This window comes from Staurois parvus, unplaced genomic scaffold (genome assembly GCF_062004578.1).
Source record: "Staurois parvus isolate SC_StPar_1 unplaced genomic scaffold, SC_StPar_1.0 ptg000139l, whole genome shotgun sequence".
Taxonomy (NCBI): Eukaryota; Metazoa; Chordata; class Amphibia; order Anura; family Ranidae; genus Staurois; species Staurois parvus.
In genome coordinates this window covers 1,654,150-1,668,310 of record NW_028317935.1, presented here as the reverse complement: position 1 = coordinate 1,668,310, position 14,161 = coordinate 1,654,150, and the positions used below count along the sequence as shown (strand labels likewise).

The following is a 14,161-nucleotide window of genomic DNA, read 5'->3' as shown; positions in this document are numbered from 1 at the left end:
ACTAATCCAGCCAGTCCAGCGCAGTCTTCAGCACAAACAAGATCTATGCAATATGCAGGCATGAAACAAATCTTGCAATATACAGGCATGAAACAAATCTTGCACTTTGCCTCTATTCCTGCTTCCTGTAATAAAGAGCTGTCACTGCTGCTCATTCTTCTTGTGCTGCACAATGGCAATGTCTCTGCTAATTTTACAAGGTTACAACTGGGTCTGCAATGGCATTTGGTTTGCATAAAGTTAATTGTGTATCGTTGGTGGCTATGGAGGAATTTATTTCAATTAAAGTTTTTATAATTGGAGTACAGCTTTAATTATTTTCTTTTGCAAGGCTATTTTGTCACTTTAAGCTCATTATGATAACTGAAGATAATTTCATATAAGAGACACAACAATTTAAACAAATGTTTATTTATTTCAAAATATGATTTTTTGTATTTAGAACAAGCTATACATCCAATGACTTAAATGAAGACATAATTCAACAGTAATTGTTCTTAATACAATGAAAGGCACATGTGGTATGTACTGTTCCACCAGGTCTTCATGATCCTAATACCAGGGTCAGTTCCTTTTCCTCAGCAGTACAATATGAATCTATCTAATTATGGATATGGTGTATCTTAGAGGAACAAACATTTAACACATTAAAAAAATAAATAAATATGTACATGGCAGGTCGCAATGGCCACATCAGCAGTTGCACCATGGCTATCGTGAAACAGTACAGTAATAATAAGACTAAAGTACAATTAGACTGTTCAGTGAGGAGTGATACACAATACGTTTGGAAGCTTAAAAATAACTAACTCTAATAGTGACACTATTAAGAAATTTTATTATTGGTCTTGATTGATAGATTAAAATTCTACTACATGGTAGTAAAAAAAAGAAAAACAAAAATACAAAAACATAAATTGTAGAACATGTACAAGTATGCTGACCTCTTCTCAATGTAACAACTTTTTCATTTTTCTTTCCTTTTTATATGATTACAGAGGAAATCACAAGGATGTTTTGAATAGAAACGATTAGTAGACTCAAGCAAAAATCACCTTCCTTTATCTTCCTTTATGTCCACGATATGCAATTTTACTGGTGTTGTATCACATTTACAGTTTTAAACTTCAGTTTGAACATTGTTTCAGAAGATTTCCCATTTTGGTTTAAGGGGAAACCCTTCCCATACCCAGCAAAGACTTTTTGGAACTGAAGACAGAAGAGAAGGCCACAGGACAATGTCTGTGACAATGAGTATTAAAAGTTAAGTTTTTTAATTTTGTGTGGCTTCCGGTACTTACCCCATATTTTTAAATGTATCTCACTTTAAAGCCAATCTGTATCTAAAGACATCATTTTCAGCTAGTGATGAGATACTTGGTAGTTGTCACCTAACTATTAATCTTTGAAATTATCGCACAGCAGTGACTTAAATTAATTTTTTTAAATGTATCTCACTTTAAAGCCAATCTGTATCTAAAGACATCATTTTCTGCTAGTGCTGAGATACTTGGTAGTTGTCACCTAACTATTAATCTTTGAAATTATCGCACAGCAGTGAGACATTTCACATTAAGATACGTTGCTCAATTTTTTTCCTAAATTTGCTGGATACAATATTGCTAAATTAAAAATATTAAAAACATACATATAATATACTACAGAAAATAAAAATTAATTGTATAGGCTTGGTACAATATTAAAGCTTTAGCAGTAACACTGCCAGGGGCAAGTGACAGATATCAAGTGCCTTAATGGATGGTCTCATTCCTTAGCTGATAACGAGAAGCAAACATTCTTTTATAGTAACATTTCTTTGTATAGGCCTACATGTTATCTGTGGAGCTTGAGGGGAGCCTTTTACTTCAGGCATCACTAAGTGCCTGATATCAGTCAATACAGTATAATTAACTTTTGTTTACAATGGAAGAAAGGTTAACAGGCACATTTTACGAAAAAAAGCTGTACTTGCATAGTGAAAGGTGACTGATCTGAAGCAAAGTCTTAATATAGTTCTTCTGTCCCAAAAACATTTTTAGAGTAGGAAAAGGTTGGAACTTCTATCATGTTTATGTTGTTTAAAGGAGGATATGTTGGTGGAGTGCTGGGTCTGAATTTTTATAGGTATTTAGATTTTTTGATAATTACTTAAGAGGATGCTGGATGATGGGTCAGAAGAGGAAGCCCCTGTGATGACAGTACATTTGGCAGAATGAAGAAAGCAGCAGACATATGGTTGACTGTTATGTTTAATTTTTATTCACTGGGAGAGTAAACCTAATAGCCAATGTGGGTCTTTGCCAATCCCTTTTCAACAGGGCTTGTGTCGGTGAGGGTTGAGAGGACCTGAGAACAGCTATCCTGGAGTAGATTCTCTAGAACAGACTAAAGGTCTGCTCTGGTCACTGGTTTAGCAGCTTGCTTTCTATGTCTTTATTGGGAGATTTCCTCTTACTTTCTGTTCTGCTGATAGAAGGTCAGAAGGATAGAATGTGATGGTAAATCTCTTCACTGGGGACAGGGACAGCAGTAAACTGATTTCAATAGTGTATAGACAGATAAGAACCTTTATGAGGTTGTAATCATGTTTGTGCCTTCCTAGCCTTGTGATCCCCATTTCCCTCATTTTTGGTGGTTGTGTTACAATGATAAATAGTAATAGAAAATCACCCCTGGAGAGACAAAAACCATCAATAAAAAGATGATAAACGTTTATCCACTTGGAGCTGGACTTCAAAGGACCACTTTTGCAAAAAAAACACTGTAGTCTGATAGTTGCATGTGGTAAATATTTGTAATTTTAGTATTCAATATGTTTTTTTTTTATTTCACACACCTTTATGTATAAGTTTCTCCATGTTTTCATGCTGATTAAATTGTCCATCATAGTGACATTGACAGGAACAAGCAATACCATTTGTGTGGGTGCTCATAATGGTCACCTTTTATTCACATGGGTTGATGAGCAATTTCAGCCACAGAAAAAGCACAAGAACCCCTGGCAATGCTACCATTTGTTCAACCTACAGCCACAGTCAGTCTTTTTTGGACAGCCTGGTCGCCATGAAAAATTAAACAGAAATTCCTCTATTGAATACCACCCTTACAAGTGTTATCCAGAAATGGTTTATAGAATACAGTGTTTTCTGCTATAGTGGCCCTGTAAAAGGACACTGTCAATACACCCATTCAAGGCAAAATGACGGTGTCTGTATAAAGGCCACATGTCATACACCTTATGCTCACCTCTCCAGCACTTCCCTATTGCTCCTTCCTTTTTTTACAGCCACAACAAAAATAGCTGATGTTGGCTGGGTATTTTGCAGTGTTGACCCTAGAATAAGATAATGGTGGGGGAATGCTATTCCTGTGCCTTTCCAAAACACAGCAGCTCATCAAAGGCAACAATTCAGGCCAGCTAGCCTCACTACCTCTCTCTCCACACGAAAAAAAAAAATTACTCTCAGAAGAGCCAAGCTAGCAAGTCTGTGTTCTCAGAAGAGCCAAGCTAGCAAGTCTGTGTTCTCAGAAGAGCCAAGCTATCAAGTCTGTGTGCCCCTTGGGTGATTGTGATGCTTAAGGCTTGTGGGTGGACCTCAAAACTATAAGTATCTGTAGATCACAGTAAAGTAGGAGGAAATAGAATGCTTTTCATGACAGCGTTCCTTTAGAAGATAAACCTTGGTCTTTCCACAATAACCCCTGCGTTCCTAATCTCATGAAGTTGATTAGCAGTATCCTGCTAAAGTGATAAAAATAGTTACAAATAAAAATTACAGAGTGATAGAATTGTTTGCAGTAATCGTTTAAAATTCTTTTTCAACAGGTAGAACAGTTTCCACTTTGCTAGGGACACCGCAGAAAGATTAAATACATGAGTATTAAATTGAATATAGAAAGCAGAATACTGCACATATTAAATTACAAAAGGGTGTCCAAATTGGGAGCCTCCTAATTTAACTATAAAATGTAATATATTAAAAGCAATAATAAAAAAAGCATGAATCAAAATGAGCAAACGGTAAATATTCTTTTTTGCAATACGTGCCTACCAAAGTGCATTAAAATTTCAATTGTATAGCTGTTAATTTACATAGCTTTTCACAGTTACATTAAACAACAAACACATAAATAAATAAGAGAAAAATACATTAAAAAATCTTGGGGACAAGTCTTTACCCATGAAGAATGTATAATCTATGTATTAAGGAAGTTCAACCTTATGTAAGATATTTCCTACAAATAACATAGCTCATATAAAAACAATTCTTACAAATTAGTGTTGAAAAACTATGTTTGCAACAGTCATGAACCAGCTTCTTTATTTTATATTGATTGTTGCTATTTTTGCAAGGAGACTATTTAATTCTGAAAATACAAATACTTTTATATCACAACTGTACTTTATGTGGTAATTGTCCAGTGCACAATGCTGTCATGGTGTGCTGAAATTCTAAGTACGTCAGTAAAACTGCTTATCACAAAGACTGTGAATTCTTTGCATTTCCTGAAAAAGATTTACTTGTACATAGAAAGTGGATGAAACTTAATATCTATACATGTTGTCCCCTGAAAACCTGCATACTGCAATTTGGCCTGGAATTACTGTAAATGAAAACATAAATAAAAAGGCAAATGAAATATCAGAATGTTGGTTAAAACGCGTGATCTCAATAAGAAGTTTTTCAAATCAGTAAATTAAATAATGAAAATAAATGGTGTTTAGCGAAATAAGATAAGTGTAAAAGTCCATTTTTTATTAGATGCCTTCTCTCCAGGCTTAGCTTAGAGGCTATTGACAGTTTGTCATCCTAAATTATTCCACTCTTTATACTACTAAGAGAACACCGAGATCAGGAAAGTGCTCAGTTTAGTAGATTGCTGAAAACAGGGACTCTGATTTATATCTGCTGGAAAAACGTCTCTGAAAAGAATACCCACAGACGTACAAAAAAATGACATTTCCTCCTGCACATATATTTGTCAAGAAGCATGATCTCCACATAAGTCTGATCCCTGGATCTTAGAATTTGGTGCTGTGGCTGAAGGAATCTGACATAATGATATTCTTATAGAAGTTATCTGAGTGGGGGTGGCAATAGCCCTTGACTTTGTCAATAACATGATGAACTGGAAGAATTGATGTCTGTTCACCATCCACAGGTGTAAACTTGATTGAGGATCTGTCCCCAAATATGTAACCTGAAAAAAGAGAAATGGACATAAGTAGTTATTTACTTTACTTACAATGTAATCATCTTTCAGGGTATCAGCACCCTTATCTAAAATATTGCTGTCATTATGATAAATTCTGTAAGGTAAAATTTATTATAACAGTGGCATTGCATGTTAAAATTTTCTTCGATTAGTAAAAATTTCAAAAGTTACTTATTTCCCTGTTAACTTAGCATGGTAATATGTATAGCTGTGCAACATTATACTGTATGTCCAATGCAACAAGCGCACTCTTATTTAAAAGTATAACTTTTATTAACTAAAAACACTATACTGGTTTGTAGTTCATTTTAATTATATTTGTGAAGTTTATACTTTTTTAAATTGATGTTTTATAATTGCTTTTAATCTATTTATTTCAAATATAAATAAGGAGCACCGATGACACAAGTGTCACAGTGCACTGAGGATTTTCTAAAGCAGGGGCTCAGCAGAAGCTGTTTGCTTTTAGACTTTCTCTCTCTAATTGAAGTTTCATATAGCCTCGCACAAATGAAACATGACAGCTTTTTTTAATAAATTGTTTTTGTGCCAAGCACAGAAAAGAATAATATAATTACTAACACATTATACATCACTTTTAAAGGATAAGTTTACATTTCGTAAAAAGTTACACCCATATTCAGGGTGTAACTTGTAACATGTTACTGTAACACCAGCCCCCGCCAACCCACCCACCAATCACCATTGTGACAGCTAGTGGGGAAGCTTTTCCTCTGTCCATCGGCCGTGTTATTCATTCACAGAGTTCACTGTGTGGGAAACTACAAGTTCCAACAGCTTTTGCGGCTGTCGGCTTGTAGTTCTCAATGAACTACCATGGTGCTGTTGAGCACTGTGGTAATTCATTGATTCTTCCCATCAATGTGAAATGGCCTACCCGTACAATGTAAAGGCTGACAGCTCATACTGACAGTCTGCAGGAGTCTTGCATATCAACAGAGATCTGCTGATTGTTGGTGCCATGCTTTCCAGGCTCATAAAAAAATGACTAGTAAATGCACATAAATCTGCATTTATTTATTAATTTATTTTTAAAAGCGAACTTATCTTTTAATGCTTAAAATAAAATGTGACATTTTTATTAAAAAAATTAGATTGCTCAGGTTCTAATAATTAACCAACTGTTGACATTGGCCATGATACACAAGTTCAAAACAACACCACTGAAGTACACAGGGCATGTATAGGTCACCATGTCCTTCTGCCCCACTGCCACTCTTCCCTCTGCCTTTGTTGGCAATTCCCGGCTGTCAAAATAACAGCTGAGACTTTCCATGTAAATATTGCAACTGCTGCTGTCAAAAATCAACCTATTATTTACTCTAGTTCATTCACCTGCAGATCAAACAGATGCTTTTGGCTTCACATAAGATGTCAGTTAAAGCAACTAGACAAAAGAAAAACAAACTTTTTAATTTTGTTCCTATTTAACCTCTCATTAAACCTTAGTTTACCCTACTTTGCCCTAAATAAATATTTTATTATTTCCCCATTTTATATTCCTGTAGATTTTTGTTTATTTTATTTTTTTTGTTTGTAATGTTCAACAGTTTTCTTTAGTGCTGTACTAAAAATTGCAAATTTAAAAAAAAAAAACCTTACTTTAAATTGGAAATTACCATGCAAAGCATTTTATTTTTAGTATAATTTTAAACATGCCAAGTAATAGAATACAATTTTTAGATTTATCAACTGCAACACTTTTTTAATCTAACTCTGGTTAAAGTAGAAAATGTCTGTGTTTTTTTTGTTTTAGTTTTTTAAATGTTGTTCCTTTTTTTATCTAAGGACAATATCATCAACAGACAGTTTTGTTTTTCCTAAAAAAGATACTGTATACATACTGCATATTACTATTTTTATTTTAAAAAAATAGGTTATTGGTGAATAAACAGTCCCATAGCAGAAATGTAAAAAATGCTTTGGTCAATAGCAGACACAAGTGAAGCAGGCAAAGTTCAGTTTGCAGGAGGTTCAGCAAACCAGTAAAGAGTCCTCTAAACCTGAACATATCACCAAATTCCATTGAAGTCTATGGGAGCCAAATGTTGTCTCTTTTTTTTTTTAATCTTTGCCTTTATTCATGGACAATTTTGAAGCTTTTCCTAAAAAAGGGTATGGCTAAATGTAACTGCCACAGAGGGCATATACCACTGCAAACATTTTTTTTAAAAACACTATTCAGCAGGGAGAGGGTCTTTAATATGACCTAAAGGGAAACATTAAAAATACAATAATCATGTAAATAACATGCTTTGGGCATGCCTTAAACATGCATGTGAATTTGAGAATGCAGTAGAATGTACTGGGAAGGATGGGTAGAATGCAGTAGGATGTAAAGTGATGTTTTGTGTTTACAAACAGCGGTAGGGGATCTGTTATTTATTGGTAGCACTAATGCTTCTAAATGCTAGATCTCTACTATCTTCTTATGTCAACAAACCAGGAGATCTATCATTTAGAGGCAGTACCACTACCACTGATACATGAGAGATGCCCCTTGTCTTCTGTTTGTTAACAAGCTGGCGGGGATCCTGGGTGACATCAATGATCAAATATGATCATGACCATGGCACCCAGCATCTCCACTGGCTTTTTTACATACACCTGGAGGAAGTGGACATTTTGGGACCTTTCAGATTCTGAAAGTCTCCCGATAGACCCCCACATGCTTCTTGAGGGACAGGATGTGGGTATAAGGGCCTCGCCCCATCATCATGAGGTTTTGCCGCTACCTCCAACCCCTTCCCTTGGAAGGTTCCCTACCAATGTTGAGGATATGTGGCTTGGGATGGTTCAAGAAGGGGGGTGCATGTTTGCTGTCCCTTCTTTCCTGGCCAACCTAACTGTGCCTTGTTATTACACCTTCCATTAGATATCATTACTACTTTATACCAGGTAGATGCTCAATAGAACACTCCCTATATACTCTTTTAGTATTATAAGGAAATGTGATTGATCTTCATTGTTCTCAATTAAAGTGTAACTTTTGTGTTGGTACCCTGCCACTTAATTTTAATGGTACCCCAACACCCTAAACTAAGGTACTACCATGCATTGTGGTGTGCTGCATTGCTAAATATTGTTCATGTCCATTTTGTCTGTTCTAATGCATTGGCATGCAAATGTAAGGGATATCTTAAACCAACTCACAAAATAATGTGCATTAGCAATTATGCATTCACACAGCACACCACACCAGAATGGAAAGGTATGAATGGGCTGCCAAAAAGCAATGGTGGCGCTTGTCAATTTATTTTTTGTTTTATGGCAAAATCTTAATAGACACATTGCTTAGCTCACTTTTATTGCATTTTAGGCACAAAAAGATAGCATTACTTCAAGCTGTAATCCACACTATAAATAGGTACTGCAATATATGCATTGGACATAAATGTATGCTTTAGCAGATCAGTTAAATCACATGTTGGGTGAGCAAAAGTACAATCACTCATGTGAACCCATAAAAGATGTGCCAATTATCTTTACTAAAAGGAAATGCACAAGAGCAAAGAGAAATTGTTGTAAAGTATAAGCAGTACATAAGTATACATAAAACTGTGCTGTTGATATGCACACAATATGATGAACAATGAAGTAAAACACATTAATACGAAGAGAACGCAGACAGTATGATGACAGAATAAAAATACTCCAAAGCACATGATCATATAATAAGCAATCATAGCAGAGTATGTCATATTGTTGATCATTGCACCAGGTTACTTGTCATGCCAGGTTATCATGCTGCTGTATAAAGATTAAAGCAAAGAGTGGCAGAAAATGGTTTCCTAATAAGTAATGAAAAAATTTCCATACCTTAGTTATTGTCAAGAATTACTTATGGAAAAAACGGTTTTATATTGATATGGTGTAAATGTACATTACACTATAAAATGATGTTGGCACTTAGGTATTCATTATGTACACAGTTTCATAATACCTGTTCTCTTTATTTATATTTACTCAAAAATGAATTATATCTATCTATATAGGTTTACTTATTTGTTGTACTAGTGATAAATCTAAATAAGCACAATCAATCTATTTCAGATTTGGGAAATTTGCATACATAGATAATGCCAGCACAAAAAAATCTGAGATTCCTACTTTTAGGCTTGTGCAAAATTGACTATATGTTGCTATGAGGAATAACATGAATAAAAAAAATCAAAGTTCGATTCTTGCGTGAACAAAATTGCTATACAATATTAATGTACTGGCAAAGATTATTACTCTTTGCAGCAGTTTATTTAACATAGGTCATAATCTCCTGAGCCTATTATACTCAATGATTATACTCATCAATTCAAAAGACTTCAAGTGTCAGTGCAACATTTTCATTATCGAATACATCATGCATGTAGCAGAGGTTATATGCATATAAAATTCAAAAAGCTCTCAGTGAAGACCAGCAATTTGCCACCTTGCATAATTCTCAATTGACGCAAGCAGTAGAGAAAGGAGAAAAAGCCGATTTGGAATTCCAGAAATGAAGAAACAAGCACCATTGTCATAAGATGAAGTAGCAGAATGATGAGAGATTTTGATTAGAAAATGGTTTGTTCCATTGTATGACTTCATGCAGAAGTACCCAGCCCATTTGCTGAAAGGTCATGCATCCAACCAACCTTACAGGAACATTTACCTGGATGGTTCCACCTCGGCTTAAGGGATGCTCTTAGAAGCCATTATCTATGCCATAAACATGGAATGTTTGGTCAGTTGTGTAAGTGACATAAACGTTAGTGTAAACCACAAGGTGTAAAATAAGTAAATAGGATAAAGATTTAGATTTGTAATTTTCTTTCCTCATGTTTATTGTAAATTATACTGTATATCACTGAAGTTTGCTAATTAAACCTAAAATGGACCTTCCATGAAGAAGGAGGGTCTGCTCTACTCAACCCCCCAAATACATGTAGGATAAAAAATTACAACCCCTGTGAAAAGGATTGTGAAACCAAAACCTTAATACTGCCATGCATCATTGCTGTCTTCCAAGAAAACGAGGTGCTTAAAATCCCATGAGTTTGCACTCAGGCCTATTACAGAGGCATATTCTTGAAGAATTTCAAGAATCCATCTTTCTTGGAAGGCACTGGATTTTGCATTGTGACATATCCATGCCTCTCATAGGTTCTTCTTTTTTCAAAGGATTTTAAAGCTTTCAATGCATTTTGAGAGAGGATTTTCATTGGAGGTTCACTTTAAAAGAATTATTCAGACAGTTGCTAATTTATTAGGCAGTCTACCTCTTTCATCAGGCACTTTAGATTAGCTTTGCCATAATGCAGTTAACAAAACCTCCCTCATTTTTCTTTAAAGTGAGCCAGTGGCTAAACTAGGATGGAAAACCATTTGCACATAAAAGCAGGCACTGCAGTATGTCATGGAACCAAGGCAACACAAATGCATCCTTTCTCGAAGTAGGTACTAACATATACTCAGGCACCACACTTCTGACAATATTCAGGCCTTATAAGAGGTAGCTCAAGCAGGGATCAATGCATTGTGAATGTGGGGTGAGGTCATGCCTAAGCTCACACACCCAGGAAGCAATAAGACCATGTGGCTCCCAACTTGTACTGGCCCAACAAGTTTTTATACGTTTCACTTTTTAAGGGGAAATGACCCAGAAAAGATAGCTCACCTCCAAACCATTTTTCCATTATGTTTATTAACCTAGTAGATTGGCTGCTACTGTTCTGCAGCAGATTGAAGGTCCCACAATTTTGTTCACTGAAGGCCAAGATATACTATATATGAAGGGATTCAAATAATTTGGAATATTGCTTTTATACAAATGACCTTTCTTCAACATTGAATAAGGATTTTTATACAGTTGGTATACACAGTATATTTAACAACTGCTAATTATAGTACATAATGTGATCATTTACATGGGAGTTTGGTTTCTGGTTCGATTATCACACAATAGGAAATGGTTTGTTCTCACAGGAAATTAAAATGTTAGTCATCTCTACATGTCAGGGGAGAAGAGAGACACAGGACGAAGCAGTGTGGAAGCGGCCAACTCTAATTATTATTGTAACTATGACAAGTTTCATAACCTGTCTGCTTGCTGGGCCCCCCAACAGCTACCTATACACAAAAAAAAACACAGCAGGATTGGGTGACTGCCATCTCTTGTAATTCTTGTGGTTGGTTGACCTCAATCTGGTCAAATGTGCATGTGGCTTAATATCATTTTCATGTTCAATAGTTTTTACTTTACTGACAAAGAGCTCTAATATCGTTATATATTTATGTTTTAACAAAAAATACAATTGACATTTTCTGTAATTATTCTTCTGTATTTTAAATAAAGATGTACATGCATTAAGAAAAAAAAAGGTAACTCACCTGTGCTACTGTTTCTTTTAAAGAAAGGATTAGAATTTGATTTTGACTTGGATGTCCAGTATGTAGAATTCGAGCCTATTGAACTCGAGGAAAGGGATTTTCCTAGGTTATCTGAACTGACCTTCTTTGTGTTATTAGTGGCTGTTTTACTCCAATCTGAAAAACAACATTGTAGAGGAATTATTATTTAGGATAAAAAATAGTGTAAATCATTTACTCTATATGGTTTATTAAAAAGTACATGCAAGAAGATTGTAAAATATCATTCTACCATAATTTCTAATTTTACTGTAAAAGTGCAGCTAATGCATATAAAGACAGAATTAAATATTTACAACATTACCATTTCAGTCTAATGTCGACTATGACATTATAAAATGTGGCATATTTTTCTTCCTTAAACCAAGGCATTTCTGTAGTTTGTAGACAGAATTTCTCAGAACCCCCTCAAACCCTTTTGCACTTTCTTTGCTTCATTGACTGGCCTTTCCTGAATGTATGATCAGAGTTTTTTAGGGTGATATACCAGATTACAGCTAGTTACAATTATAGACTGATCACAGTTGTTAATATTATAGGAATTGTTTAAAACTATATTGGGCACAGTGGCTAAATGATTAGCACTTCTGCCTGGCAGTACTAGGGTTGTTGGTTCGAATCTCAGCCACTGCACCACCTGCCTGGAGATTGCATGTTCTCCCTGTGCCTGCGTGGGTTTCCTCCGGGTACTCCGGTTTGCTCCCCCACTCCAAAGATATGCTGGTAGGTTAATTAGATCCTGTCTAAATTGGCCTTAGTATATAAATGTAAGTTAGCAACCTTAGATTGTACACCCCTTAAGGGTTAGGGACTGATGTGAATGTATAATATATATGTAAAGCGCTGAGTTAATTGACGGCTCTATATAAGTACCTGAAATAAATAATAAATATTGCAGTATGCATTTATCTTTGCTGTAGAAGCTGTACATCTAATATTAAGCTGATATAAGATTTTTTTTTCTTGCTATACTGGGACTTACATATCTATTTTCAAGGCAGAACTGCTCCAAAAAAATTAAGCAAGTGAATTGAAGTAGCTTTTAGCAATGTCTACATGCAAGTTAAAGCTTGCTAATAATATAGGTTATTATATTTTCTCAACAAAACTCGAGGCAGTGTGGTGTCCATGCTGGACAGATACTTAGAATGATACAATATATCACCCCACTCCACAAATGAATCATTCTTTTATTTTGGAACTGCTCTAACCTATTAAATCAACTAGATGCTCTAGATTATTAGCGACTGATAATAATTAAAATTAAATACAAAGTAAAACTGTGCAATTGTTCAGGAATTTTGCTAAGTGTTTTTTGTCCATGAAAATTAAATATATCATTGCAAATGTTTAACCCTTTTCTGACCGCCCAATACATATGTACATTGACAAAAGGGTGGGCCTTAATGCCCACATGTTGCACATATGTGTCTCTAGGTTGCCGATGTTTATGTGCCAAGTAAAAAACCTAACTGTCAAAAGGCAACTTTTAGTCTGCGCTAAAGATCAGTAACTGGCAGGACCAGCTTCCAATCACATCATCACTTTGACAGGTCAGGCATGATCACCACTTCTTGCAGCCCTCCCAGGCATTCCAAACCGTTTAAAGTTGACTCCGGGGCAGATGGGAAGGAGTTAATTATATATGCAGTCAAAATATGTACTATGCAAGCTGAATTACTGGCAGATTAAAGTTTTTCTGGGCACTGGGCAATACTTTAGGTAGAAAAAAAAAACTGTCACAAGAACACAATATTTGAAAGATTTAGTTTTTCTTTGATGACCGCTTGAAAACATAACATCTATCATTTAATCTCAAAAACAAGGGGTATGGCCCCATGGCTCCAAAGTACTTTAGTACTATTAAAACCCTCCATATATGTGAACAATCTACCTTTTGATTCATGTACCTAGTTTTTCAGTTCAGATACCACTATAGACGGTAACTAAAATTTAAGTAGTATGGATTTCATCAAATATTGATTTCAATACATTATTAAAATTTACCTGAATTATCTGGCAAACGAAGTTTCCCACAGCATAAGTGCCGCCTCCATTGTTTTTGCACATTTTCTTTCAACGCACAATGAAAGACAAATATGAACAAACCTATGGAGAAAAAAACATGTTGAATTTTTACAGGGAATACGTCTTTGTATTCATAAAATGCACAGTTGTGTGTGTGAAAGCTTGGAGTTGGCAGGGTGTCACTTACAGTCCTCTTACCCCTTCAAAGGTTTTGCACATTTTTATATAACAATATATATATATATATATATATATATATATATATATATATATATATATATACAAAGCTGGCCATAAATACAGCAGATCGAAATGTGGCCAGTTCAGTAGGGAACAGCTAAATTTTAATCCATCTATGGCCGGTCCTGTTTGAGAGCAGTCGATCTACTGATCTACTGATTGACTGCTCGTGAACGGACTTGCTGCAAAACTTTAGTTCAACCAGCACAGCAGAGGGAGAGTCCTGCTGTCAGAATACAATGCCCCATGG

At 35.2% G+C, this 14,161-nt stretch overlaps 1 protein-coding gene across 5 annotated transcripts in view; it reads right to left on the bottom strand.

Moving 5' to 3' along the window:
• Positions 1–395: 395 nt before the first annotated feature.
• ADGRG6 (adhesion G protein-coupled receptor G6) overlaps positions 396–14,161 on the bottom strand; it is a 239,270-nt gene continuing 225,504 nt past the window's right edge. For 4 of the 5 annotated variants that reach the window (XM_089673509.1, XM_089673511.1, XM_089673512.1 and 1 more), the window contains 3 exons: positions 13,651–13,752; positions 11,605–11,760; positions 396–5,202 (listed from right to left, as the gene is read on the bottom strand). In XM_089673509.1, the coding sequence (XP_089529635.1) occupies positions 5,024–5,202; positions 11,605–11,760; positions 13,651–13,752 (437 nt within the window). In that variant the 3' untranslated portion in view covers positions 396–5,023. Of the gene's footprint in view, positions 5,203–9,886; positions 9,934–11,604; positions 11,761–13,650; positions 13,753–14,161 lie in introns of all 5 variants that reach the window. The other variant, XM_089673510.1, reaches the window with a different exon arrangement.